A 26,430-nucleotide genomic window follows, 5' to 3' on the forward strand; every position below is an offset into this window, starting at 1 on the left:
AGCTGCAGCAGCCCGGGAACAGAACAGCGAATTCCTAGAAGTGCCCAGAGCATCTAAGCAGGGTAGAGCAGCTAACCTCCGCGCCAATACGGCTGCGCAACATTACGTGGCCCAAGGGGAGGAGCCCAAATGCCGCCCTAAAGAAGCCACGGGTCACGTGGTCCACAGTGGGCGGGGCAGCGAGGGGACGAGAGGGCGTGGCTTCACCTCCCCATCCGCCCAGGCAGAGCCTGCTCGCGGGCCACGCCCCTTGAGCCCCGAGGGACTCGCGTGCGTTTAGCGAGGCGGAGTCTTCTTCGTGACCTTTCACCCCAGCATGGCTGCGCCCTTGGGACCAGTGAAGTTCTGGAAACCCGGTAAGGCACGGAAGGAAACCGGGGTAGATTCGGCGATGTGACTTTGGGCCTGGGGACCCGCCGTGGGCCTGACCGGGGAAGGGCTGGGCACCACCCCTCCGCGGGCGTGGATGCTGCAGCCCACGGTGGTCCCGAGGAAGCCAAGGCCTCCCCAACCTGGGCGGAAACTCCGGGTGACCTTGTTCGAGTCTCTCCGCTTCCTTGGCACTTCCTGATTCGGAGTCGCGAAGCGCCCACGCGTGTCTTGCTGCTGCCCTGGGGCTGCATTGGGGATCGACAGGCGGTGCAGCTCAAGGCCTTAGAAGCTTGGGTTGAGGAGTCAGTGTCCAGGTTCAAGTCTGCCGCTTTGCCTTGCAGCAGTAGATGGAGGACCTTGAGCGAAGCGTTCAGCTCCTCACCTGTGAAGTGGGCGGATACAAACACCTGTCCTGTGGGCGTGGAGTCAGGAGTACATGGTCAGACTTAATAGCTCATAAGAGGGAAAATGTGTTCCAGTGTTTTAGCTGAGGGCTTGTCTACTCTGAACGTTTACCATAAAGTGCACATCCTCTTTCCTAGTGGCTCTCACCTTTTTTTGTTTTGCAGGCTAATAAGTTACCTTCACAGGCTCCTTTGTTTTTTCATTTTCTCATGGACCAAGTTTTTATTGAGTTATATACATACCAGACCATGCTCATGTAGGGTACTTCCTTTTGTCCATGCCTCTTATAAAAACAAACAAAAAAACCCCACTTTCTTAATCGGTATCAGACCCTGCCCTTACTTTTTATTATATATTTTTCTTTTTCTCCTCCACATGCACCACAAAAGGTCTGAATGTATACATTATATTGTGACAAGAATGATATGAGACAGAAAAGGCACAGCAAACAGCTTTTAAAGGATGTCTTAGGTGGTCTCCAGAATTCTGACCATGTGCCAGAGTGTTAGAGAAATAAATCCAAGCAATTGACACACTTAATTCTTAAAACAAACAAAAAACAAAACAAAAACAAACAAAAAACAAAAACCACCTGAACTGGTCATAGTGGTCTATGACTAATTTAAGCACTTGGGAGGTAGAGGCTGGAGGATCTCTGAGTTTGAGGCCAGTCTGGTATACATTTCAGGACAGCTAGGGCTACAAAGAGAGACCTTGTCTCAACAAAACAACAACAAAACCCCCCTAAAACCCAAAAAAACCAGCCAACCAAATATCTATATATCTATATCTTGGTGACACTCAGATTTAGCATTTCTAGGCATCAGCTGATTGTCCATCCCATTAAGTAATGAGTTACCATTTACTTGTTCAAGAGTTTATCATGTGGTACCAGGGTACCATTTTGGTTAAAGAGCCTGGAATTACTCTTAAGAGTCTGTCCTGTTGTTTAGTTCATTGAGAGTACATTCCTGTAGTCAGGAGGTCAAGTACACGTGCCTGTGGCCCGGCTCTCAAGATGTAGTCTCACAATTGACTCTGAAGTTACATGTCCTTTGGAAGAGGTTCTAGGGAAGGCAGAAGAGGTGGTGAGGAAGAAGATGGGCTCCAGTGCTGGGTGGCAGTGTCTTCCCTGCCTGCCACTTACTGAGTCCCTTATCTGTCATTTGTCATACGAGTATTGCTGTGGGGATTAAATGAGAACGATGCACAAGAAAACCTCTTGGCACTAGATGCAAAGCTATTATAATTGTATAGAAGAATAGGAGAGGGAGGGAATGCTGAGCGTGAAGAATTGACCGCGTCATGGAGAGGGTGATGTTTTTGGAGTGAACTCTGAAGGGTGAAGAAGTTTGTTATGGTTTGTTTATGGTGAGGTAGAGAATGGCTCTCCGGGCCATTGGAAGTAGGATTTGTATCTTAAGGATGTCTCCAAGCCCCCATTAATGGAGTACTGTGATGGTATTAACAGGAGATGATGCTGGAAAGGTAGGAAGGTACCTCATCTTGAAATGCCTTTGGCAAGTTAAAGAATTTGGGCTTCTTGGCCAGTGAGATGGCTCAGCAGGCTTAATACCTATAACTCATTCAAGGGTGGATGGAGAGAATTGACTCTAAAGAGTTGTCCTTTGACCTCCATGCATGTACCCTGGCATACATGCCCATACATGTGTGTAGACACACGCACACACACTCATACACTCACACTAAATAGCAAATAAACAAATAAATAAATATTAGGCTCCTTGCTTTTAAGCAGGGAATTACCCAGATTTCCTTTGGAAAGTTTAACCTGGCAGTGATATAGTGAACATGACCACTCTTAAGAGAGGTTGCTGTTGAAATCCAGGATGGATGTTGAACCTTAATTCTAGCCTGGGAGCTGACAGGAGGGGCCATTAGTCACTTTAGAGGTAAAGAGAAGAGAAGGTGAAGACAGTAATAACCTCCTTGCGTTGTGACTGGGGTGGTGGCCTAGGGTAAGTGGGTCTGGGTGGGGTGACTGCCTAGGTAAGTGGGTCTCAAGTTTTGCTGTATAGTTGAATCACTTGGAAAACTAAAAAACAAAATAAAAAAACCCTGAAAACCAGAACCCTCTGGTGTCCTTTTACTGTTGTCAAGAAATCAGGAACCGGGCAGGAGTATGTTTTAAACATTTGGGGAGCTTCTAGCATGCATCAAAGTTGGGGACCCACTGGCTCAGGTAGACTGTTTTCATTCATAGAGATTTGAGTAGCTCGGTGGGTTCTGAGCCCTGGGCCAGTCACTTTCATTTACAACATCTTATCAACTAGTAACAACATCTCTCTGATGAGTTGATATTCTCACAGATGAACAAACTCAGGTTCAAGATACAAACTGGATTGTGGGAAAGGCAGGTCAGGGAGGTGGTTGGAGCTGAGTATAAGGCTAAATTGTGGAATCATGAGCATGTCCTGTATGCCCAAAGTCACAGGCTCAGGTAACTACAGGAGCTTTTTAGACAAACTGCGTAAGGAGAAGTGTGCAATGGAATAAGATGTGATGGGATCGACGGGTTTTGAATGTACAGTGGAGATGTGCCATGGAACTTGCATATGTGATATCATACTCCACCTGGTTGTTATCATATGGGCTCAGAGTTGCCAGATTTTTTTTTTTTTTTTTTTAAAAAAACAGGGTCTTCCTCAGTTGCCTAGGCTAACGTTGAATTTTCTCTTAGCCTGTGATTCTTGTGCTGTGCCTTCTGAGTAGGTGGGATTACAGACTCATGCCTAAATTTGGCTCCCAAATAGGAAAATAAAGGTTGATGTTTTATTTGTATTTTGTTACTTGTTTTTTCGAGACAGGGTTTCTCTGTGTAGCTTTGGAGCCTGTCCTGGGAACTCACTCTGTAGACCAGGCTGGCCTCGAACTCACAGAGATCTACCTGCCTCTGCCTCCCGAGTGCTGGGATTAAAGGTGTGCGCCACCACCGCCCGGCTTAAGGTCGATGTTTTAAATGAAATATTTTCTGCATGTAGTAGTACATGCCTGTAATTCCAACACTTGGGAGGCTGAGGCATGAGGATTGAGCACTCAAGGCTAGCCTGGGCTACATAGTGAGTTTCAGGCTATCCTGAGCTACACAGCAAGACTCCCATCTCATAAAACCAAACTGACAAGAAACATCTCTCAGATCAACAGTGACCATTTAAAACATTTCCTGGTGGTGTGGATGGAGACCTTAAACTACTATTTTTTGATCTCTAACTATCCTTGTGTGACCTGCCTGAGTTTTTTCCAGAAAAAAATGTTCACTTTATTTGCTGGCACACATGGATGGGTCGGAAGGACCCTTCCATTTTTGTTTATCTCTCAACAAGTACTTAATGGTGTCTGACCTTGTGCCTTGCAAAAGCTTTATTGAGCTGCTTGGAGGGTTTTCTTTTTCTTTTTTCTTTTTTTTTTTTTGACTTGATTCATGGTAAGAATTGTGGTGTAGGGCAGGAGAAGTGGCTGAGTGGTTCAGAGAGCATTTGCTGTTCTCACAGGGTACCCAAGTTTAGTTCCCAGCACCCATGCTGTGTGGCTCACAACTGCCTATGACTTTAGCTCCAGGGGAGCCAGCACCTTCTTCTGGCTTCCTAGGTTGAAGGGATTCCGAACTGGGTGCTGTTGTCAGCCTTGTTTTACAGATGGGGAAATGCAAGCGTTAATGGTTTGCAAAAATTGCAAAAAGGCTACTCCCTGAAGCATGGCACACACTCCCAATTGAAAAACAGCCATAAACAGAGTGGGCTGTGGGGTGTGTATAGATGGAAAGCAGCCTTGGGGTTCTTGTTTGCCTGAATGAAGCCTTTTATAAGAAGAAGAAAAGGCCCTACGATTGACAGCAGCTGTTCCTGTAAAAGTTCCTAACAGCTGTAGGTTAGAGGCGGAGGGACCAAGGCCTGGGGGCTGTGAGCCAGCGTGTGGGAGAGTGAACAGTGTTCAGATACTCCGGACATCATGGCGTGGTTTAAATGTTTCAAGAAGGGGGGTATTCTGAACAAAAACAGGGCGGAAGAGGGTACTCTAGTCTCTGCCGTAGTTTTCTTGTTTAAGAGTTCAGAAGTCGGGGCGTAGCAGTGGTAAGATGAGGACCAGAAACCTGCCTCTCCAGCCCAGGCTTTGGTCCAGGCCCCTCCACCCCCCTCTGTCTTTTTCCCCCGTTGAAAGGAAGGTCAGCCTTTTGGCAGAAGCAGGCATCGGTGCCCCATTTACCTGCTCTTTGGCAGCTGTGTTCCTGGAAGAACTGGGAACAGGGCTGGAGATGAAGCTGCTGGAGCTCTGAAGTTGGTTCTAGGAGTCTGCAGACCCAGGAGCTTCTGTTCCGATGGATTCTATTCTTACATGTTTTCTTCAGAAGGAGAGTTCATACCCTTCATCCGACTGTCAAGGAGATCTGGAGCCCTTCACAAATGTAAAGTTGAGCTGGGTGTGGTAGCACATGCCTGTTAATCCTAAAACTTGGTGCTGATGTAGGATTGGAAGTTCGAGGCCAGCCTGGGATATGTAAGGAGACCCTGTCTCAAAAAACCAAAATGTAAACATAACTCAGATGGAGTCGCTGGGCTTACCCTTACCGCAAAGCTCCCATCTTTCAGTGGCTCTGCAGGTTCTGAGATCAGCAGGCTCGAAAGTCGCTGGATCGGGTGGTTGTCTCCGAGATGCCCCCAGGAGGGGCTGTGCAGGCGGCCGAACTCGGGGTTTTCCTAATTCACAAGGCAGCACATTCTGTAGCTGAACAGCTCTGACATTTAGAACTGCTTTCCTTATGTTGAGCTGAATTTTGAACTCTGTCATTTAATTCATATCTTACTTACTTTAAAAAGATTTATTTTTATTTTATGTTTGAGTGTTTGCCCGTGTGTATTATGTGCACTATGCATGTGCCTAGTTCTCATGGAGCCAGAAGAGGGCGTTAGAGCTTCTGGAACTGGAGTTAATGGACAGTTGGTTGTGAGTCACCTTGTGTGTGCTGGGAACTGAACCCAGGTCCCTTGCAAGAGGAGCAGCTGCTTTTAACCACTGAGCCATTTCTCCAGCCCCTTCCTGTTGTTTTATTTAGTTTGTAGATTAGTTTTATTCTTGTGTGTGTGAGTTTTGACTGTATGTATCTGTGTACCATGTGCATGCCTGGTGTCAGATCCTGTGGAACTGGAGTTATGGATGGTCATGAGCCACTACGGGTGCTGGGAACTGAACCTGGATCCTCTGCAAGAGCAGCCAGTGCTCTTAACTGCTGAGCATCTCTCCAGCCTCACTTGTATCTTAACCTAGTTCTGTCCTTGGCTCACCCAGACAAGCTGGCATGAAAAGCAACAGAAGCTGACCGTATGGAACCCACACTTGTCCTGGGATCTGCCGTCTCGATTTGTCATTCTTCAGAGCTAGATGCTATGGCTGTCTCCTTTTCCGTCTGCCCTGCAGTGTTTCTGGGACGGTCATTTCCCATGTAACTGCCCTAGTTATGGTTCACATGCAGCTGCTATCACTGTACCCCTTTCTGTCAGCTCTGATAGTTGCATCATGTTAGGCCTTGCACCAAAGGGAAGCGAGTCCCCATGGTCTAGTATAAAGAACTCCCCTCGCTACCATGTACATCATACACCTGGCACTGGAAGTCCCTTTCATTTCACTCCATGGCACTTCCCTGCCATTCTTGTACCCAGTTACAGTTACATTCTACTGGGAGGCAGCATGTGAGGCATTGAATCCATCAGGGTCAGCCTGCACCCGTGTTGTCCAGGACTGGATTCTAGTGCTTAGAGCAGTGCCCACCAGGAAGCATTTGCACCGTCTGTCTTGTTCTTGGGTGCCTGGATAACTGCTGGTCAGCTGTGGGCTGAGCTCTGGGCCATCAGCAGCCTGTGGAGAAACCACCCCATGGCTGGAAGGTTCTGACCTTGTCAAGAGGTGCAGAGGTGAGGTGTGTGTGTGTGGGGGGAAGCCGTGGCAACCTGAGCCCCTGGTTCCTGGTGTCTCTGAGTTTTGCTGTCGGTCAGTACCAGGCCTTGGCCTTGGCAGAGTCCCACTGGGTTTCTTTCACTTCTGTTTAGAATTCTGGATAGCCCAGCAGGACTGCCGTCTTCCTTGATCTAGACTCTGCACTGAAGCTTTCGGGATGAGTTTTGAGTTCTGACAGTTCTTTTCTTTTTTTAAAACTCTGAACCGCCAAAGTTTAATACTTTTTAGTAGTTTGAAACCAAAAGCATTGTTTCTTTTGTTTATCTGTCTTTTATACACCCTTTTTGTTTACTACATCAGAATCTGAAAAAAGCGTTTCTGCCACAGGTACAGAAGGGCCTGGTGTCAGCATCTCCGAAGAGAGACAGAGTGTCACTGAGAACTCGGGGACAACCATCATTTACAACCCGTATGCTGCCCTTTCCATAGAGCAGCAGCGACAGAAGCTGCCTGTGTTCAAGGTACGGTGTGTCTGTGGCCACATCATGAGCTTGTCGCTGAAGGAAGGGGACTGCCATAGGATGGTTCTATAAGTCATAGGGAGCCGGAGGAGCCTCAGCCCATTCTAGTGTGTGTGTGGGCACGTGTGTGCATGTGTGCAGGTGTGTGTGTTTACGTTTGGGGGAGGGAGAGGGGGAGAGGACATTCACCCTTTAAGACTGGGAAGTCCGAGGCGGTGGTGGCGCACACCTTTAATCCCAGCACTCGGGAGGCAGAGGCAGGCGGATCTCCGTGAGTTTGAGGCCAGCCTGGTCTACAGATCGAATTCTAGGAAAGGCACAAAGCTACACAGAGAAACGCTGTCTCGAAAAACCACACACACACACACACACACACACACACACACACACACACACAAAAAAAAAAAAAAAATAGCTTGTCCCACCAGCCCTACTAAGACAGTGAGTTCTTAGACTTGGAGCTTCCTTTCACTTAGATACTGCTGGTAATTCCTTCCACTAATGCGTTCTTTCTCTACATAGACATAAAACAGAAGCCTTCTTAATCTAGCTAAGATTTGCTTTGGTTGCCATTTTAGGTGACCTTAACCATTTTAGTCTTTCTGATAGTGTCTGAGCTTTTTCCTCAGGTGACTGGCATTATCCATTGCATGTGACAGAGATATGGGTGGGACCCTCAGGACATGAGATGATAGGCTTACCATTGCTTCCTCGACACTGAAGGGCACCATTTTTGAGCCACGATGAAGTGTCCGGATCCTGGAGTAGACTTCAGGGTCCCACCCAGTTTCACCATGTGCTGGGTGACCTTGCTTCATTCACTATTGTAAGCTTCCATTTCCTTATCTGTGCTATGGGGTAATAGTACCTGCCTTGTAGGATTGCTATGAGGCCTGGACGAGGTCACTGGTGCAGTGTTTATAAGGTACCTGACACCAATACCCAAGAATAAGGAAGTGGCTGTTTACTGAGTATTTAAATGTTGACCTTTCTTGACTGCCCATCATTTTCTAACTGTCAAATAAATGAAATGAAACCTGAATAAAAACAAGTTGAGCCTACCGAGAGCTGAAGAGAAGAATGTGTTCCTGATAAAAGGTGAAGCAGAGCCCAAGTGCTGCTGCACTCCTGTGAGATGGTAGAGATAGGTCTAGAAGGTGAGAAGGACAGTGTTCCCTTTCACCTTTTCTCCCGTTCAGATCAAAGGAAAGGTGGCTTTATGAAGTGTGGTGGAGCCAGGCCGAGCGTGGTGAGATTCTGGCCTTGATCCCAGCATTGCCCCAGCCACGGTGAACAGTTGACCGGAGCAGCCACAGTCACTCTCCAGGCCATTTCCAAGGCCTCCCCCACTTGACTTCCCTCTGTAGCCATAGTTCTTTGAGGTGGGCACTGCTGTGAAAGACTGTCTTTTGTCTGCCAGCTCCCTTGTCCTCACTGGCGTTCCCAGTGTCGCTCAGCCTGGTGACAGTACTTCCCTGTCCCTTCCTGTCTCCACACTAGCCATCTTCTTGTCCTGTCTGTCCATGTTGGGCTAAAGCACAGGAAGCTGGAGTTACTGCCTTCGGTTCCTTCCTGTCCAGGACAGCCCTGTGCTGTGTCTGATCTTCTCCAAATGCAGCACCCTCCTTGCCTCCTAGGCCGTGTCCAGTCTCTAGCTTTATATCCAAGGCCACTCACACTGAAGAGCTAACTGTTCATCTTTGAACTCAATGCTTGGCCTCCCTCCCAAGTGTTGGGATTACACCTGGAAGCATGGGCTCTTCATAGGTCCTCTCCAGTAGAGTTCGTCCGTCCGTCCGTCCGTCCTCCCTCCCTCCCTCCCTCCCTCCCTCCCTCCCTCCCTCCCTCCCTCCCTCCTTCCTTTTGATTTTTTTCTTTTGAGATGTGGTTTCTCTGTAGCCTTGACTGTCGGTAGACCTGGCTGGTCTTGAACTCAGAAATCCACCAGCATCTGCTGCCTCCCTAGTGCTGGGATTAAAGGTGTGTGCCACCACATGAAGCTTTCTTTTCTTCCTTCCTTCCTTGCTTCCTTCCTTCCTTCCTTCCTTCCTTCCTTCCTTCCTTCCTTCCTTCCTTCCTTCCTTCTTTTTTTTTTTTTTTTTTGAGACAGGGTTTCTCTGTGTAGCTTTGGTGCCTGTCCTGGATCTTGCTCTGTAGACCAGGCTGGCCTTGAACTCACAGATCTGCCTGGCTCTGCCTCTCAAGTGCTGGGATTAAAGGCATGTGCTACTGCCACCCAGCTTTTTTTTTTTTTTTTTTTAAATCATTGCATTTTATTTATTTATTTATTTGTGTGTGGACATGCAGGTTCTTGGGTTCTACCTGGCTCTACTGTTTAGAAACCTGAATGGTAGAGCTAGGAATCTTCAGTTTTTTTTTTTTTTTTTTTTATGGTTTTTCGAGACAGGGTTTCTCTGTGTAGCTTTGCACCTTTCCTTGGTAGCCCAGGCTGGCCTCGAACTCACAGAGATCCGCCTGCCTCTGCCTCCCGAGTGCTGGGACTAAAGGCATGCGCCACCAACGCCCAGCTGAATCTTCAGTTTTAACAAATGTTCCGAAAAGACTTTCCCATTAAGGCCCAAGGACTGCATATGTATATGCAGGCATAACAAATTCAGAAGCCCCAAATAACCAGGACCTTGTTTGCTAGATGGAATCTGTCAGCATCTCACTTCTTAGCCCCACAAAACGCCTCAGTAGTGTGGCAACAGATGAGTTGAAGCCTGATCAGAGAGCGAGCCCCAGGCAGGTTTCCTTCCAAATGAGGCATGATGAAACCCCTGTAATCAGCCATGAGCTTTAAGATGCCTTCTGAAGCTCAGCAAATGGGACACTAGGGTTTCTGGGGCTTTTTTAGTGGTCAAGCCTGCTCCCACTGAGTGGTCACAGGAGGCTCAGTTACCTGTAGATGTTTTTTTGTGAACTTTGTTTTGATATATTCCCATGCTAATAAATAAAACCTAATTTTTAATTAGGTCATGCATAAGTGTTGTATGAAACCCAAAGTTCTTCACATCCCTTTCCTCACCATTTTACCCCCCTTGGATGTAGCACTGTTACCTCCTTTAAAGTACAAGTATGCAGTCCTGGGAGATGCTCAGTGGGAAAAAGCTCTTGCTGAGCAAGCATGAGGACTTGAGTTCAGATCCCAGCATCCACAGAACAAGTGTGCACAGCATTGCCTATGCTCAAGTGTCATGGGGGAGGGATAGAGACAGAGGGATGGCTGCCTTGTTATAGGATCAGTGAGAGACGCTGTCTCAAGGGAATAAGGTACAGAGTGATGGAGCAGGACACCTGCAGGACACCATTTGTTCTGCAAACCCCCCACATGTGCATACACTGTGCACACACATGCATGCCATTCATACTAGTCTGTTCCTTGCTTTCTTTTCTTAGTGTATCTTGTAGACATTTGTTCTTCTAAACAACCATTATTGAGTATTTCATAACTGATTTAACCACACACCTGTTGTGATGAACATTTAGGTTGTTGGAAGTTTTGGCTATAATAGACAATTCTGGAACAAATGTGGTTTATATACTTTTTTGTTGTGTTTTTGAGTCAGGGTCTCATGACATCTAGTTTGGCCTTGAACTTGTGATGTAGCTGTAAATGACCTTGAACTCCTGATCCTCTTATCTTGACTTTCTAAGTCCTGAGATTACAGGCGTGTACCACCATGGTTTTTTAATACATTTTCTTGTGTGTATGTGTGCGCGCGAATGTATTAATATGCCTACAGTATTACTTTTTTTTAAAAAAAATATGTAACAATGCTTTAATCCAATATTTCCAAAAGTATCAGTTACCATGTAATCAACATGTAAAAGGAATATTGAACTATCTTAATACTCTCTTCATGCTAGGATTCTGGAATCCAATGTTTATTTAATTTTTTTTTTAATTTTAGAACATCGCTGTCTTTAATTTCATACACACATATAATGTATAGTGATTACATTCCACCTTATTTTTTTAAATGAACATAATTGCAATTTTAACTATTTTTTAAGTTCACAATTCAGTGGCATGAATTACATTCAAGATATTAGTTATACTCATGATATTCATTAATTACACTCATGATATTAATTACATTTGTGGTATTCATAGGTTACATTCATGGTATTCATTCAATAACTATATTCATGATATGATTTATTATATTTATGATATTGTGTCCTGATACCATTGTCCATTTGTGGGACTTTTCCATCACACAAAACAGGAACTCTGTACTTAGGAAATCTTTGCTCCATATTCCTTTCTTCTCCACCTTGAGATAATGACTAATCTTTCTGTATCTGTGAATTTGTATATTCTATATATTTCATGTATATGCCTACAGTATTACTTCTTATATTTTGGTGTGTGTACATGTTGGTATGCCTGCAGCATTACTTCTTATAGGTGGTAGTCTTTAATTGGAGAGTTGAGAGTACTAACATACTCCACAATCGTTTTGTACACATATTGGCTCACGCTGACACCAGTAGCCCCTGAGAACTGGAGCCACATTTTATTTGTTCTTTTTAAAATTCACCTTCCTCTGGAAACAGTTTATTTCACAGAGTTTAAGTATGTTTGCTTGGGTTTTTTGAGACAAAGTACGGTTGCTTACAATGTCTTCTTAACTCCCAGCTTAGGAACCACATTTTGTACTTGGTAGAAAGCTATCAGACTGTGGTGATTGTTGGAGAAACTGGATGTGGGAAGAGCACCCAGATTCCACAGGTGAGTGCGCATTAATATACTTCCACGCAGATTTTAGTTGGAGGACTTTGTAACTTGGGAACACTCTTTCCTGTCATTCCACAGTCAGGGTCTCCTCTTAAGAAACACTTCCTGGGTATTTTTTGTTAAATTGAACTTAGGATTTTTTATTAATTGCAAAGTTAATAATTGTTTTCAATTTTTTATACTCCCCAAATTGTAAGAGCGGCCATTCTCTGAAAGAACAGTAGGGACTTATTCAGAGATGTGTACTACACAGCTCTGTCTCCGATGAACCACAGTTGAATGTTGCTAGAGCAGTAAGTAAAGTTGATTGTTACCACACATCACGGCGGATGGAACTTGTCTTATTGGAAGAAGGTCTGCTGTGACGCTCAGGTGGACAAGTGTGCTGTGAGGGCACAAAGGCCTTGCTTGACAGGTGAAGAATGACAGAAGAATGACAGTTAAGTGACCAGGATCAAGAGTCTGTGCAGGCTTTTCTTCCCCTGAAGTATAAAATGCACGCGGGAAAGTGTGTACATCCTGATAGTATATAGTGTACAGCATTTTTACAAGGGATACCATTTGTTACTAGCACTCAGTTGAAGACACACACAGCAGAACTCCAAGAGCCTTCTGTGGCCCCTGTAGTCTTCTTGCTGCTCACACACAGGCAGAGGTAACTCCATTCCAGCTTCTAACACCATTCATTAGTAATTGTGTTATTATAATGTATTTAGCATACTATATATATAGAACACATAAGTGAACACTATAAATATGTATATATTTTTGCTTTTTTGAGACAGGGTCTCTGTAGCCCTGGCTGTCCGGGAGCTTGCTATGTAGACTATGCTGGTCTTGTAGTCTATGTAGACTATGGTGGAACTCACAGAGATCCTTCCACCTCTGCCTCCATTGAAATCTAAATTTAAATTGCATGGTATATTGAGATGACTAGCTTCATGGACAGGTTATTTTCATGGAAACTTGTGTCATTCATGTAGCATGGCTGCTGAGAGACACCTTGTGTGTGTCTGTGTTTATTTGGATTGTAGAGTTTTAGACTGTGTTCAAGGCTTTGATTTGTTGGCCTTGAACTCCAGCTCTTGGGTTTTTGTCTGTTTGCTCAGACAAGTTCTGGACCTCTTTATTCCGTCATCTGAATGTTGTTGATGTTGCTGCTGTCTTCCTTGCAGATTAGTCACGTGGGAATGTGCTTAAGGCACTCAGTGGACTCTAGCTGTCTCCTTGTAATTCTGCCTGCATCTGTAGTTGGGGTGGTTGGCGGTGTTTGTGCTATGTGACCACTATAAGAGACACTACAGTTTTTATAGTGAAAAACTTACATTCTGTACAACACTTTGTTCCTCACTGTCACTTTTGGTTCTTAACTAGTTTTAGATTAGGAGTGAAGTCCTCAAAGCTAACGTAGTGCATTCTGCTCCCCATGTTACTCACAGCACGGTCACAGACCGCAGGCGTTAGCAGCGGGCAGTAGGTGCTAAACTGTAGGCTGTGTTTAAATCCCTACCAGGACCCCCAGTGGTTTCTTTTTCCGTCCCAGGTCCTACACTGCATTCTGTTGCTGTTCCTCTCTAGTCCTCTCAGCTAGTGGGAGGTCCTCACTTCCTTCACCTCTCGTGTCTGTCACACTGTCGTAGAGTATTTCTCATTTCTGTATTAGAATGACTTTCTTCTGTTAGAAGCATGTGTATTTTTATTTTTTATTTTTTATTTTTTTGCAAGAATGCAACAGAAATAGTGGAACACATCGTATCAAAGCTTCATGGTCCTATCTTGTCAGTGATGATTCCAACTTTGGTTAAGGTGCCAGCTGTCACCTGTAAAGCTATTTTCTGTCCCTTCTCAGTTGATAAATATCTTGGGAGGAGGAATATCAGGGTGCAATGCTTCTTCTGTTCAAACTTTGACCTTCTAATTTTAATGTCTCCTGTAGGCCCTGTCTGCAGCTGTGACATGTCCCTCTGTACCTCTACTAGAGGGAATCTTCTTTGAGAAGCACTGTTCATCTCTCTCCTATTTACATATTTGATTACTTACATGCAGTCTTATTATTCATGAATAGCTGTGTTTTCACGGTGCAATATGTTTATTTTCCTGCTTAAATTGTTCCATGTTTGTCTGTGAGAAGCTTTTTCTTTTGCTTCCACCCTCTATCTAAAAGTTTTCATCCATTTTTGACCAGTACTGAACCTCCTAGATCCACAAGACGTGTTTCATCTCCTGTGGTCTGTGTGAGCTTTGTTTCCTTGTATTAGAGGAGTCAGGATCCACTGCCTCGGTGCTTATTGCTGCTGAGGTGTCGTCACTGCATCTCAGCAGGATGCCTTTGGGTATGAACTCAGCAGGTATCACTCTGAGTCAAGATCAGTCACCATGGGCTTGTGTACGCGTTTGTTAGATTCCAGTCTCTACATAACAGTTGTAGAATTGCAGCTTCCTATTCCCATCTGGATTTTACCAACATTTACCCATGGGATCACAGCATTCCTGAGGGTAGTTTCTGTCTAGCCTTCTGGCATCAGTGAGGGTACCGCTTTGTAGTGTCACTCAGCTTGATCATTGAGGGTACCGCTCTCCATCATCACTCAGCCTGGTCATTGAGGGTACCACTCCATCATCACTTAGCCTGGTCATTGAGGGTACCACTCTCCACCTGTGTTTCTGGGTTTGCATTATCATCTGTGCAGAGAGTAATCTGTTAGTGTTTGTTTTTCTTTCTGTTTTCCCCCAGGTCTTGACTGGTTTAGGCTGTTGGGTTTTTGAAGAGTACATGGAACACAGTGGGTTCTGTGTCAGAGATGATCCACCCAGAGCTCTTGTACCCTCTTCATCTCTGTCTCCCCCTTTCAAGTGCTCTTCCCCATCCCTTTGCTACCTAACCCCTACAGACAGCCATTCTCTTTAATTTCTATTTTTTCTTTTAAACTTTTTGTTTTTCATTTCTTTTTTTTGAGACAGAGTTTCTCTGTGTAGCCCTGGCTGTCCTAGAACTTGCTCTATAGACCAGGCTGGCTTTGAGTCACAGATTTGCCTGCCTCTGGCTCCTGAGTGCTGGGATTAAAGGCATGCACCACCACACTGGCTATTATCTTTGTTTCTTTTGAACCAATGAATATTTATATGAAATTACAATTGTAATATTTTCTATTGTAGAAGTAATATATTCACTGTTTTATAAAAAGAAAATTAAGTCTGATAACCTGTTGTCCGTGTTGAGTTTTAATCGATTAAAATCAAATATATACACAGAAAACTTGTTTAATCAAGTTGTATCTACTAATATATTCTAATGGTATATATTTATGTATAGCTGTGAACAATTGTTATTATTTAACTTGACTAAGATGGTTTTTTATTTGTTTGTTTGTTTTGTTTTTTCAAGACAGGGTTTTTCTGTGTCGCTTTGCACCTTTCCTGGAACTCTGTAGCCCAGGCTGGCCTCAAACTCAGAGATCTGCCTGCCTCTGCCTCCCGAGTGCTGGGATTAAAGGCATGCGCCACCACCGCCCGGCACTTGACTAAGATGTGCTGAATGGTTGATTCTTCCTGTTTAGCCCTCTCTGTGTACTTTAGAATTCTCTGTTCTGTAGATTGAGTGCTGTTCTCATGACTGGATGGTTTCTTTTCCTTGGTGCAGGTATAACACATAGACATTTGTAGGACCGGGTCGTCCTCATGCTCAGTCTGCCTCTCGGTTCTTCCGTCAGCTTCGCTGTGAATGGGATTTCCTAACATTAACGAGCCTGAGCTCTGTCATCCATCACACTACAATGTGACCTTTCTTGGTGACTTAGCACAGTGCAGGGTCACCTGGAGGGAGGGTTGTCTGGGAGAGCGGTGTCAGATATGAATTCTTCTGTGGTTCTCCTTGCAGTACCTGGCAGAAGCTGGCTGGACAGCCGAAGGACGAGTGGTTGGAGTGACCCAGCCTCGAAGAGTGGCCGCTGTGACAGTGAGTTTCTCTTTTGTTTGTGACTTTGCCTGCCCCTTCTGTTTCCCTGATCACCTCCGTTCTTACTTCCTAAAAAATTTCAGATAATACTCCTTAAGAATTTAGCTTAAAGAGAGCTTTGATTGGAAATTTCTCAGAATTGATGCCTGTATGTTACAAACTGTTTAGTAATAAAGTATTTGGGAATAGAAAAAAAAAATATTTGTGTAAAGCACAAATCAGCCAGCAGAAGCCTTGTGAAAGCTTGTGAGTGTCACTCCATGCTTCTGTCCAAACTACGGAGTGGTTAGATAAGAACATTTCAGAGGGGGCGGGGGAAGGGTGTTGTGACCTTGTTTACGTGTATTTAATATAACAGAAGAGATAGTAAACGGGGCAGCTTCAAACTCTAGATAAACATTTTCTTATCACGAGAGAGTTTATTAAAGCTTGAAAACAGAAAACAAAAAACCGTTGTTTTCACAATCATTTTTCCCTCTTCTTTTGTTTTCTTTTTGAGATAGGGTCTCATGAAGCTGACGCTGGCCTCGAACTTTAAGCGATCCTTCTGCCTGAGCGTCCTGAGTACTAGTAGTGGTGGTGCACATCTTAAATCCCAGCACTCGGGAGGCAGAGGCAGGCAGATCTCTATGAGTTTGGGGCTAGCCTGGTCTACATTGCTAGTTCCAGACCAACTAAGGATACATAGTGACACCTTGTGTCAAATAAAACCAACCACCAACCAACCAGATGTGTGATGCTGTGCCTGGCCTGTTTTTCTAATGTATGTTATGGGAGAGTGCGGCGAGCTCCTCGGCCAGCGAGGAAGAACGACCACCATGCGAGGATCCTTCTCAGAACACACTTTATTGGAGCGCCTCTTGATTAAGGGAGAGCGGGAGGTGAGGGGCCCCAAGGACTAAACTGCAGCTGCTTATATAGGGAATCAGGCAAACGTGCCGTACTGTGATTGGGTCCCGCCAGAATGCAAGCACGGGGAGCCACGGGATAGGCTGAGGACATAAGGCCAATTACCATACTCGTGCATCATAGCCAAATATGGAGTTGTTTACAGCTAGGCTACCAGGAAGCCAGCGCCATCTTTGAATAGCGGCTCCCTACAGGAGAGGAGGAGAAGGACTCGCTCCCTCCCTTCCTTGATGCAGCACCGTGGTTTTCATTTTAAGAATCACACTTTAAAAATTCCTTTATTATCTTTTGTGTATGGGTGTTTTACATTTGAACCCAGGTCCTCTGGTTGAGTAGCCAGTCCTCTTGACCACCGAGCCATCTTTCCAGCCCCACATTTAGTAATTTTCTAATAAACAAGTATGAGAATATTTGAATGTGGTCTTAATATACAATTCTTTATTTTTTTCCTTACCTCCCCCCCCCCCCACGTTTCTGTGCTGGAGACAGAGCCCAGGACCTCCTAGGCAAAGCCCTCTACCATTAGCTACATGCCCAGTTCCAGCATTAAATTCTTGATTCATCTCTTGTTTGCTGGAAATTGCAGACTTTGCTCTTTCGTCTTTTGGTACTGAGGTCCAGTAGGGTGCCCCCACCTTCCTGGCTGCTTTGTCTACTGTAATGGGTTTCTTTTCAGAAACAATAGGGATTCTTTTCCCCCAGATGTGGATAAACTCTTAATCTCCAGGCTCAGCTCTCTGTGTTTTATTATGGTATACCGTTGTGTCCTAATTTTTCTATGTCTTTTCTGAACACACTTTCTAAGTGTGTCTTGGTCTGTCTGAGTATTGATCAGTGTCCCCAGAGTTGTGTGCTCTTCTCTTGGACTTCCTGTGACCCTGCACAGTGTTAGTAGTTTCTCTGGGTCTAGATCAGCTATGAAGTCTGGCTTCCGCCTGTGGACCTGAGACGCTTCTTCCTGACTTGCGTTTGGCTTTGTTCGACAGTAGCTCTCTGTGGCTGAGCATTGTGTCCCTGTCCTCTGGCCACCTTGCCGTTTAGACTTTATCTTCAGAGACAGGGTCTTTATGTAACTCAGGCTGGCCTTAGTGCTCTTGATCCTCTTGCTCATACTTCTGGAGTGCTGGGATTACAAGGTGGGGGAGAGAATGAGGATGGAGAGAGAGAATTTAAGAAAGAGAATATATTGTTTGGAATCTGCATTGAGTTAACTCTTTATGCCACTGAAAGAGGACTCAGCTAAAAATTGGAGCAATTTTCCCTGTGTGTGGTTTGAAATCCCAGCTCTTAACCAGTTTGCATTTTAGCTCTATGTTTGTAGCTATCTATCGGCAGCATCCTGTGCAACTGCAGGCTTTCTCTGGACAGAACAGAGAGTGATTAAATTAACCATGAGGGACAGTGAGCTGCCACGATTAAAATGGCACATTTCAGAGAGGTGCTGTGTGCACAGACTGAGCCGAGGACAGACTGCAGAAGTTGTGCTGGATCTCTGTGAGAGGCAGTTGGTAAGGAGGATCACTGGCCCTCCTCTACCTAGGATTGGAGCCATGGAACCCGTGTGTTTGCAGACATGAGAGAGAGTGCTGCTGTATCTTTCCTTCTTGCTGCATGAGAACTCAGGTCTAACTTGCCATGGAGCAGTCGTTCAGTGATTGGGATCTGTTGAATTGGATGGAGTTGTGGAGAACACAGTGTAAAAACAGTAGAGGTAAAAATCTGTTAAAAAGCCAATAGAGGGTCAGCAAGATTGCTTAGCAGTTTGGCGCTTGCTGCCAGGCCTGACGATCTGAGTTGGATTTCCACATGGTGGAAGGAGAGAACTGTTTCCCACAAGTTGTGGCACAGGCACCTACATATCTACACATACAATAAATAATAGATAAATAAGAAAACAAACAAACAAATAAAGCCAACAGACTGCAACCCTGTATAATTATAAATGGTGAAACAAGAGTTTGAGAATAAATCTCATGTACATAGCTAATATATCTATGTATTTATTTGAAGATGAGGACTTGTGCCCATAGCCCAGCCTGGCTGGAACTGGCAGATCTCCTGCTTCAGCCTCCTGGTTGTTGCTATTATAGATGTGTGCCATTATACTTAGTTAAAACATTACGAAAAAAATTAAAATTTTTATTGTGTGTATTTGTGTGTGTATATGTGTGGCTGCTGGTGCCCAAGAAGGTCAGAGGCCTTTGTCCCCTTGGAGCTAGAATTAGAGGCAGTTGTGAGTCACTGAACATGGGTGCTGGGAACTGACCTTTGATGTTCTGCAAGAACAGTACATGCTCTTAACCTCTGAGCCATCTCTCCAGCCCAAACGTCCAAACGTGTACACACACACACACACACACACACACACACACACACACACACACACTTTTAAAATGCGTACTTACACAAGTAGTGAACTAACAAGAACAGAAGAGTTTGGCTTTGCTTTATACCCACAAAATGAATGTTTTATAAAGAGCTTGGCTCATTTGTTCTCATTCTTCCAGCCTGTTTTCCCTGTAGGTTCCCAGCTTCTCTACACAGATTCTCTACACAGATTCTGTGTACCTTTTTCTGAGGTGTGATGTGGAGGATTAGCTCAGAACAACCATGATAACTAAGCCTCCTGGGAAATGCACCCTCCAGAGGCAGAGCCAAGCAGGGTGCATCTCTGGTTTCATAAGGTATTTTGAAAGACTTCGTGGTGTGGACTTACTGCTTGATGATTGATCTGAGTGGATCTTGTCAGATCTGTAATTTCAAGGCACTGGATGGAGCTACTTCTGATCTCTGTCTGCTTGTCAGTTTCTTTTGCACACTGATGGTGGGACGGCTGAATGCAGAGAGTCTGTGCTCCTGAGTCTGGGCTGCCTCAAGACCCTTCTTGGAGCAAGCGCTTTCCAAACTCACTAGTGACTATGGGGTCTGGGGCTGCCTGGCCTGGAAGGAGGGTGACACACCTGCTTTCTCGGACTGCCTGTGCGGAGCCGTGGAACCTCATGGCTTAGCTTTGTTCTTTTCAGTCAGGATGTTTAGTTAGCAGATGTGAAACTCTTTGAAAAAGCAACTAGTAAATGTACCTGCCCCTTTATGCTGGTTTTTTGAGGTGGTGGGAGAGACTTCTGAAGTTGTCCAGGCTGGCCTTGCCCTTGAATCCTCTCATCTCCGAGTAGCTGGTTTTACAGGCATGAGCCACTCCCTGGCTTTTAGTTCAGATATTTTCTATTAGTTAGTAAACTTTAAATGGTCTTTTTGAGATAGTTAGGGATCTGGCTAGATGGATTTTTAAAATTTTTTTTCCTATATTCGTGTGTGTGTGTGTGTTTGTGCGCGCGCGTGTGCGCGCGCGCGCACGCATTTGTGCACAGGTGTACATGTGGGTATAGAGGCTAGAAGACAACCCCAGGTGTCATTCCTCAGGTTCCATCTTGTCTTTTGGAGACAGGGTCTGTCCTTGGCCTGGAGCTCACTGGGAGGCCACTTGGCTGGCCACTGAGCCTTAGGAATCCACCCGCCTCCCATGCTGGGGTTATAATACTCTATTCCAGGCTCTGAATGTGGGTCCTTATGCTTGCAAGGAAAGCGCCAGGCCATCTCGTCAGCATCCCCCTTTTAGAGACAGAGTCTTGCTGTGTATCCCAGGCTGACTTTGAATTTTTTATTCCCCTGCCTCCGCTTCCCACGGACTGGGGTTACCAGCATATGCCGTAGTCCTTCCTGTACTGCCCCTCACTTTTTGGTGTGATAGGGTAGTCCTCTTACTGCAGCATTTTGTTTTCTCCTGTGCTTTGTTGTGGTCATGTGGATCCTTCATTAGTCTTTTCTGACACTGGCCTGTCTGTTTTCAAAGCCGAATTCTTGTTTTCATTGATTTCAGGAGTGTTGGAGCTGGAGTATGGTTGAAAATTGTGTTAGATGTCTGGCCTTTGGTACAGGCTTGCCTCCAAAGAGAAGATGAACTTGGCCCACTTCTGTGTTCAGTCATCCTGTCCCCCCCTCCCCCTGGGCCTTGTGCTACTGTGCCACCGCTGAGTGGTAGCTCTTTAGCTTTGAATCTGTGGTTTAGAATTTTACGTGTCGTTTCTTTGGTTTCCTTCTTTCTTTTCTTTTTTTTCCTTTGGTGCTGGTCGTTTAACTCAGGGGCCTTCCACACTGATAGGTAAATACTCTACCACTGAACTGCATACACAGCCCAGTTTCCTCAGTACCGATCTATAGAATCATTGTGTGATTTTTCTTTTATTTTGTATGCTTTCTGCTTTGTTTTGACTTTGAAACAGGGTCTCACTGTGTACCTCTAGCTGGCCTCAGACTGCTGTATGGATCGGGCTGGATTCAAACTCACAGAGATCCTCCTGCTTCCATCTCCCAGTGCTGGGATTCAAGACTTGCTCCACCATGCCCAGCCCTTGTATGCTGTTTTAAGTTGTCTCAAGACCATGAGAGAATGGAGAGCTCTATCAGTTGATCAGTCAGTATTCACTGCTCTCTAATGACCTGTCCTTTTCTTCTCATTGTTCACATGCTGTTTAATATGACCTATAAACTTTCTGTAGTGTGTGCTCTGTGCAGTAATTCCTGTGTCTCTATTTTCAGCATGATCTTTCTTCTCAAAGGTTGCAGGGAGAGTAGCTGATGAAAGGGGCGCAGTGCTGGGCCATGAGGTGGGCTACTGCATCCGCTTCGATGACTGCACCGACCCGCTGGCCACGAGAATTAAGGTAAAGTGCTTGTAGTGACTTCCAGTGTGAATGAGGGAGAGCATTGCTTGGAGAATTAAAGCATGTGCAGGCCAGGGCAGCAAGGTCCCTTGGGGACATTCATCTTCTGTGAAGACCAGAGCAGTTTGAAAGAGTCCTTGAATCTTTGCCCAGAAAAGAACACAGAAGTAAGATTTATCCCTGGTCTACAGCTGACAATGCTGAGGCTTGGGAGGTCAGCGGCTCATCCATTTTGTGTCCACTGGTGACAGTCTAAGGATGCAGAGTTCCCTTTCTTACACATGCTTGGCTTTTTCTACCGACTCCCATGCTGAGAAACAAAGCTGTACAGACAAACACGGGGTGAACTGGTGTGAACTGGTATAAACTGGTACAGTGTGGAATTCACAGTGGTTGGCTAGGTAGAACCATCTAATGTAATGGATTCTGTCTCAGTGGTAATTGACCTAGTGGCTAATAATAATTGGTGATGATCAGTTCAGCGGAGAACTGTTTCCCGCTGTGCTAGAACCAGTGTTGAACAGAGCTGTGAGCGAGGTGCTCTGATGAAAGGAAGCTAGGTCCTTAGACCAGGTGCTGCCTTGCAGATTGGAACACAGGAATTAAAACTGTTCAGATGAGCCAGGTGAACACTGTAGCCATTTGTAAGAAAATGGATCTTGATTAGTTAGGATTTCTATTGCCATAATAACATAACACCATGACCAGAAGCAACTTGGCGAGGAATGCATTTATTTATTTATAATACAATTTCAGTTTACAGCTTTTAGTCCATTATCCAGGGAAATCAGGGCAGTAGCTCAAGGCAGGAACTGAAGCAGGGGCCATGGAGGAGTGCTGCTTACTTGTAGTTGGAATTTTCTTTGGGCCTCCAACCAGCTCTCAAAGACACAGAGACTTACTACTAATTATGAATGCTCGGCTTTAGCTTAGCTTTGTCCCACCTGCTCTTACAACTTAATTTAACCTGTTTCTATTCATCTACTTTTTGCCTTCAGGCTTTTTACCTTTCTATCATTCTTTATGTCCTACTTTCCTGCCTCCTTCATGTCTGTCTTTCTGGCCCCTGATGTCTCCCTGTCTCTCTTTTTTTCTTTCCTGAACCTAAATTCCCCCTCCTACTTACTCTCCCTGCCAAGAAGTTCCACCTGTACCACGTCCCTCACTATTGGTCGTTTGGCTTATTAGACCATTCAGTTGCCTTAGGCAGGCAAGATAAAACCACAATACATTTTTATATAATTAAACAAATGCAACACATCTTTACATAAACAAATGTAGCACATCTTTGTGTAGTTAAACAAACATTCTGTAACACTTACTGGCTTACTCCTCCTGACTTGCTCAGCCTGCTTTCTTACCAGCCAGGACTACTGTCTAGGGGTGGCCATGCCCAAAGTGAGTTGGGCCTTCTTTATCAATCTTCAATCAAGAAAATACCCACAGACTTGCTCAGTGGCCAACCTGGTGAGGGAATTTTCTCAGTTGAGGTTCCTCTTCCTACATGACTCTAGCGTGTGCCAGGCTGACATAAAATTAGCCAACAGGCTTTGTTTTCCAAATTTTTGATACCCATGTTGTCAGGTAAAGAGAATATGTGTTTATGCCTTTAGTTATATGTAGACCAGTTAATGTTGGATGGGTGTTGTAGTCATGTGGCTGTTTTTGGGTCCATGAGAAGCTCTGTCTGCTGAGACTGTCATTGATAGAACTTTCCATTCTGTGGCGTGTGTGTGTGTGTGTGTGTGTGTGTGTGTGTGTGTGTGTAAAACAGCTGGAACCAAGGCCAAGCAATTTGTTAGAAACACATTCCACTCTTAAAGTCAAAGTGAGATAAGAGTGAAGGAGAGCTTGTTCATGCACCGGCTTGGTTTTGGGGTGAGAATAATGGCACCCACTTGCTGACTGCTAATTTCTGAAGCATTTTGTTAGTGTTCACTAATCCTACTTGGTTTGCACTGTAATTCATTGCAGTCGTTATATCATCTCATTTGACAAGTGAAGAATGAGGCTCAGAGATGGTAAGCTCTTGACCTGGGTATTTACAGCAGGTAAAAGTAGTGCTGGGCTCTGAACTCAAGCAGGGTGTCTCCGAAGCCCATGCTCTTAAAACTGTGGCTCTGTCAGTGGAGGCTGAGGTTGAGAACATGCTGAGGAGTCAGCCCTGACTCAATGCATTCACATAGTAAATAATGGTAAGTGGGAGATTCACTGTTGATTATACGCAGATTGCTGTTGATGCTAATTAACATTAGCAACTAGGCCAGGTAACACAGAGATGGAGTTGAAAGGTCTGCAGCCCTGTGTGGGATCTTCTTTCTTTTTTGCAAAGCGTTCTATTGCTGGATGAATAAAGCTGCTGGGGTGTTGTCCTTACTGTGCTGCCTGGGTTGTTCTTACACGGGAACAGAGATTATATTTGAACTTGAATCATCAATGTAAATAAATTTCTCTATCTTTGTATTTTTACTTTTTAGTTCCTTACAGATGGGATGCTGGTCAGAGAAATGATGGTTGATCCATTGTTAACAAAATATAGGTAAATGTGATTTCCTGTAGAACTTTCTAAGGTTTCCAAAGCTCACTTGTACACTGGGAAGCAGTTGGGTTAGCAGCTGAGATTTGGGTCTGCTCAGCTTCTCTCAACTGTCCTCTTTCCTGATGGTGGCTCTTTCTGCCCTTGGAAGTTTTTCAAGATTTTGATAGTGGTGCCTCTTACAGGCAGCAACAGTGAGTACATAAAGCAGACAAACAAAAACATGAACACAAGCGGGCCCATGGACATCTGTCACTAGTCTGCCTGCTGGCTTGTCTGTGTTTATCTTGCCTGTGAGATACTCCAGGAATTGGAGTAACTGCAGAACCACAACCCAGCCAGAGAAGTGACCAGCCAGGTGCTGGGGATGGGACTCGGGGCCTACACGTTAGGCGAGTGTTCGGCTTCTGCCCTCCGGCCAGTGTTCTGGTGAATGCAGTGTACAAAGTCCAGCTGAGGACTTATCTCTGTGTGTCTTTGGCCATCACTGGGAGCACTGGTGTTGCCCTGCAGCTTTGGTATTTGAGAGATGATGTCCCGTTTCACTCCCTGGCATATGTATTTCACAAATCTGTCATCCCTCTTTGGCTGTTCTCATGGCTTAACATCTTTGAGGTAGCTGGGTTTTGTTATTGAATGTGTTCTGTGGGGTTGGTTATAGGTCGTGCGTACCAGTTAGAACCAGCTATTCAATTCTTTTGGAATCCACGGTGGCTGGTGAAGGTCTTTGCAAATAGTGTGTTGTCATTCTCACAAAGGTTGTTGAAATCATGTTTCTAGAGATTAGGAATGACCTCATTGGCAAAGTATGACTTGGGTTTTCTCTTGATTCGGTATCATTACATGAGGGCTGAGTACCCAGAGGTTTCTTTGGTGGCTGGGGTGGGATTTTGTGGGGTGTTACTTCAATGCTCATTTAGAGTGTCTCTCTGATTCTTAGTGTCATCATGCTGGACGAAGCCCATGAGAGGACCTTATATACGGACATTGCCATTGGCTTGCTGAAGAAGGTATGACTCCACTGTCAGTATTTTGCTTTGTGTGTTTTCTTTTTATATTGTTGCCAGGTTAGGAAAGTAATTATAGCAATTTGGAAAATCCAAGAAATACAAAGGGAAAAAATTATCCATTGTCCTATCCATTCAGAGAAAAACATGAGGCAAATGTTGGTGTGTTTTCTTCTCTGTCTGTGTCTGCCTGCCTGTGTATATGTCCTGACACAGTGGGATTGGATAATGTGTGCAATTTTGTATCTTGCACGTGTTAGTATTACATCAAGATCATTTCTCTTTATTGTGAAATAGTTTTTGATGACATTATTATTGTTATTATTTTAAGTATTTTGTATTTATGTTATGAATATGTGTGTGCCTTTGTGTATGTCTGTGAACCACATGTGTGCAAGTGCCTGCAGAAGCCAGAAGAGGGAGTCAGATCCCCGAGAATGGAGTAACAGGTGGTTGTGAGCTGCCTGCTATGGGTGCTGGGAGCAGAATCTCTGTAAGAACAGCCAGGCTCTTAGCCACGAGCCACCTCCAAGCCCCCGAAGACAGTGTTTTCAGTGGCTACACAGTGGCTCCTGGTGTCTACCATATTCTTCCTGTGCTGTCAGGCATGTGTGTGTCTAAGTGTATGTCAGGCCTTGTGGCAGCGAGCACCCTGAAATTAGATGTATTGCATTTCTGTTTCTTTTCTCTTTTTAACACTTCAAAATATTTCAAACGTATGTCAGGATAGAGGTATTTATAATGATCTTTCTTGTTCATTGTTTAGTTTTAGCTGTTACCTCCACTCTCTGGTTCCTACCCTTATTATATTATTATAATATTATTGAATTTTTTTTTATTTGTTGTTTTCTCTATACAAATCCTCAGTGACAAGAGTTTAGAAAGAAGTGGTAGGTAGATTGGGATGACCAAGAACTCTGGCCTTGGGAAGACTGCCTGAGTGTAAATTTTGACTGCCAAACTTACCCATCTTTAAACCAGTATCTCTGTGTCTGTGTGGGTATGAGCCTATATTGTAACTATAACCATTATTAGCCACCTGTGGGTGTTTAGATTTGAATTATTGAAAGGGGAATACAATAACAATTTACTCTTTCCATCATGCTAGTGTATTTCAAAGGCTCTGCATAGCCACTTGTGGGTAGTGGCTGCTGCCTGGACAAGGGCAGACCAGGACCTGCGTCATGAGGAAGTCTGCTGGGCAGACTTGCAGGACGTCATAATTTGTTGTGAGGCTTAAATAAGGCGGCACAGATCTGAAGATGATGCTGTACGTTTACCTTTGTGCAGATGAGAAAAGGATGTTCTCTGGGACCGTGTCTGTCCACAGTGGGGTGAGGGAAGGTGGTT

At 44.8% G+C, this 26,430-nt stretch overlaps 1 protein-coding gene across 2 annotated transcripts in view; it reads left to right on the forward strand.

Annotated features, from left to right (window-relative positions):
* Nucleotides 1–213: 213 nt before the first annotated feature.
* The window catches only part of Dhx35 (DEAH-box helicase 35), a 64,133-nt gene continuing 37,916 nt past the window's right edge, over nt 214–26,430 (forward strand). The window contains exons 1-7 of one of the 2 annotated variants that reach the window (XM_028889224.2): nt 214–356; nt 7,075–7,208; nt 11,854–11,946; nt 15,830–15,907; nt 21,433–21,537; nt 24,015–24,076; nt 25,014–25,083. In XM_028889224.2, coding sequence (XP_028745057.1) covers nt 317–356; nt 7,075–7,208; nt 11,854–11,946; nt 15,830–15,907; nt 21,433–21,537; nt 24,015–24,076; nt 25,014–25,083 — 582 coding nt within the window. In that variant the 5' untranslated portion in view covers nt 214–316. Of the gene's footprint in view, nt 357–7,074; nt 7,209–11,853; nt 11,947–15,829; nt 15,908–21,412; nt 21,538–24,014; nt 24,077–25,013; nt 25,084–26,430 lie in introns of those variants that run through there. The other variant, XM_037205409.1, reaches the window with a different exon arrangement.

Source organism: Peromyscus leucopus, chromosome 4 (genome assembly GCF_004664715.2).
Source record: "Peromyscus leucopus breed LL Stock chromosome 4, UCI_PerLeu_2.1, whole genome shotgun sequence".
Classification (NCBI taxonomy): domain Eukaryota; kingdom Metazoa; phylum Chordata; class Mammalia; order Rodentia; family Cricetidae; genus Peromyscus; species Peromyscus leucopus.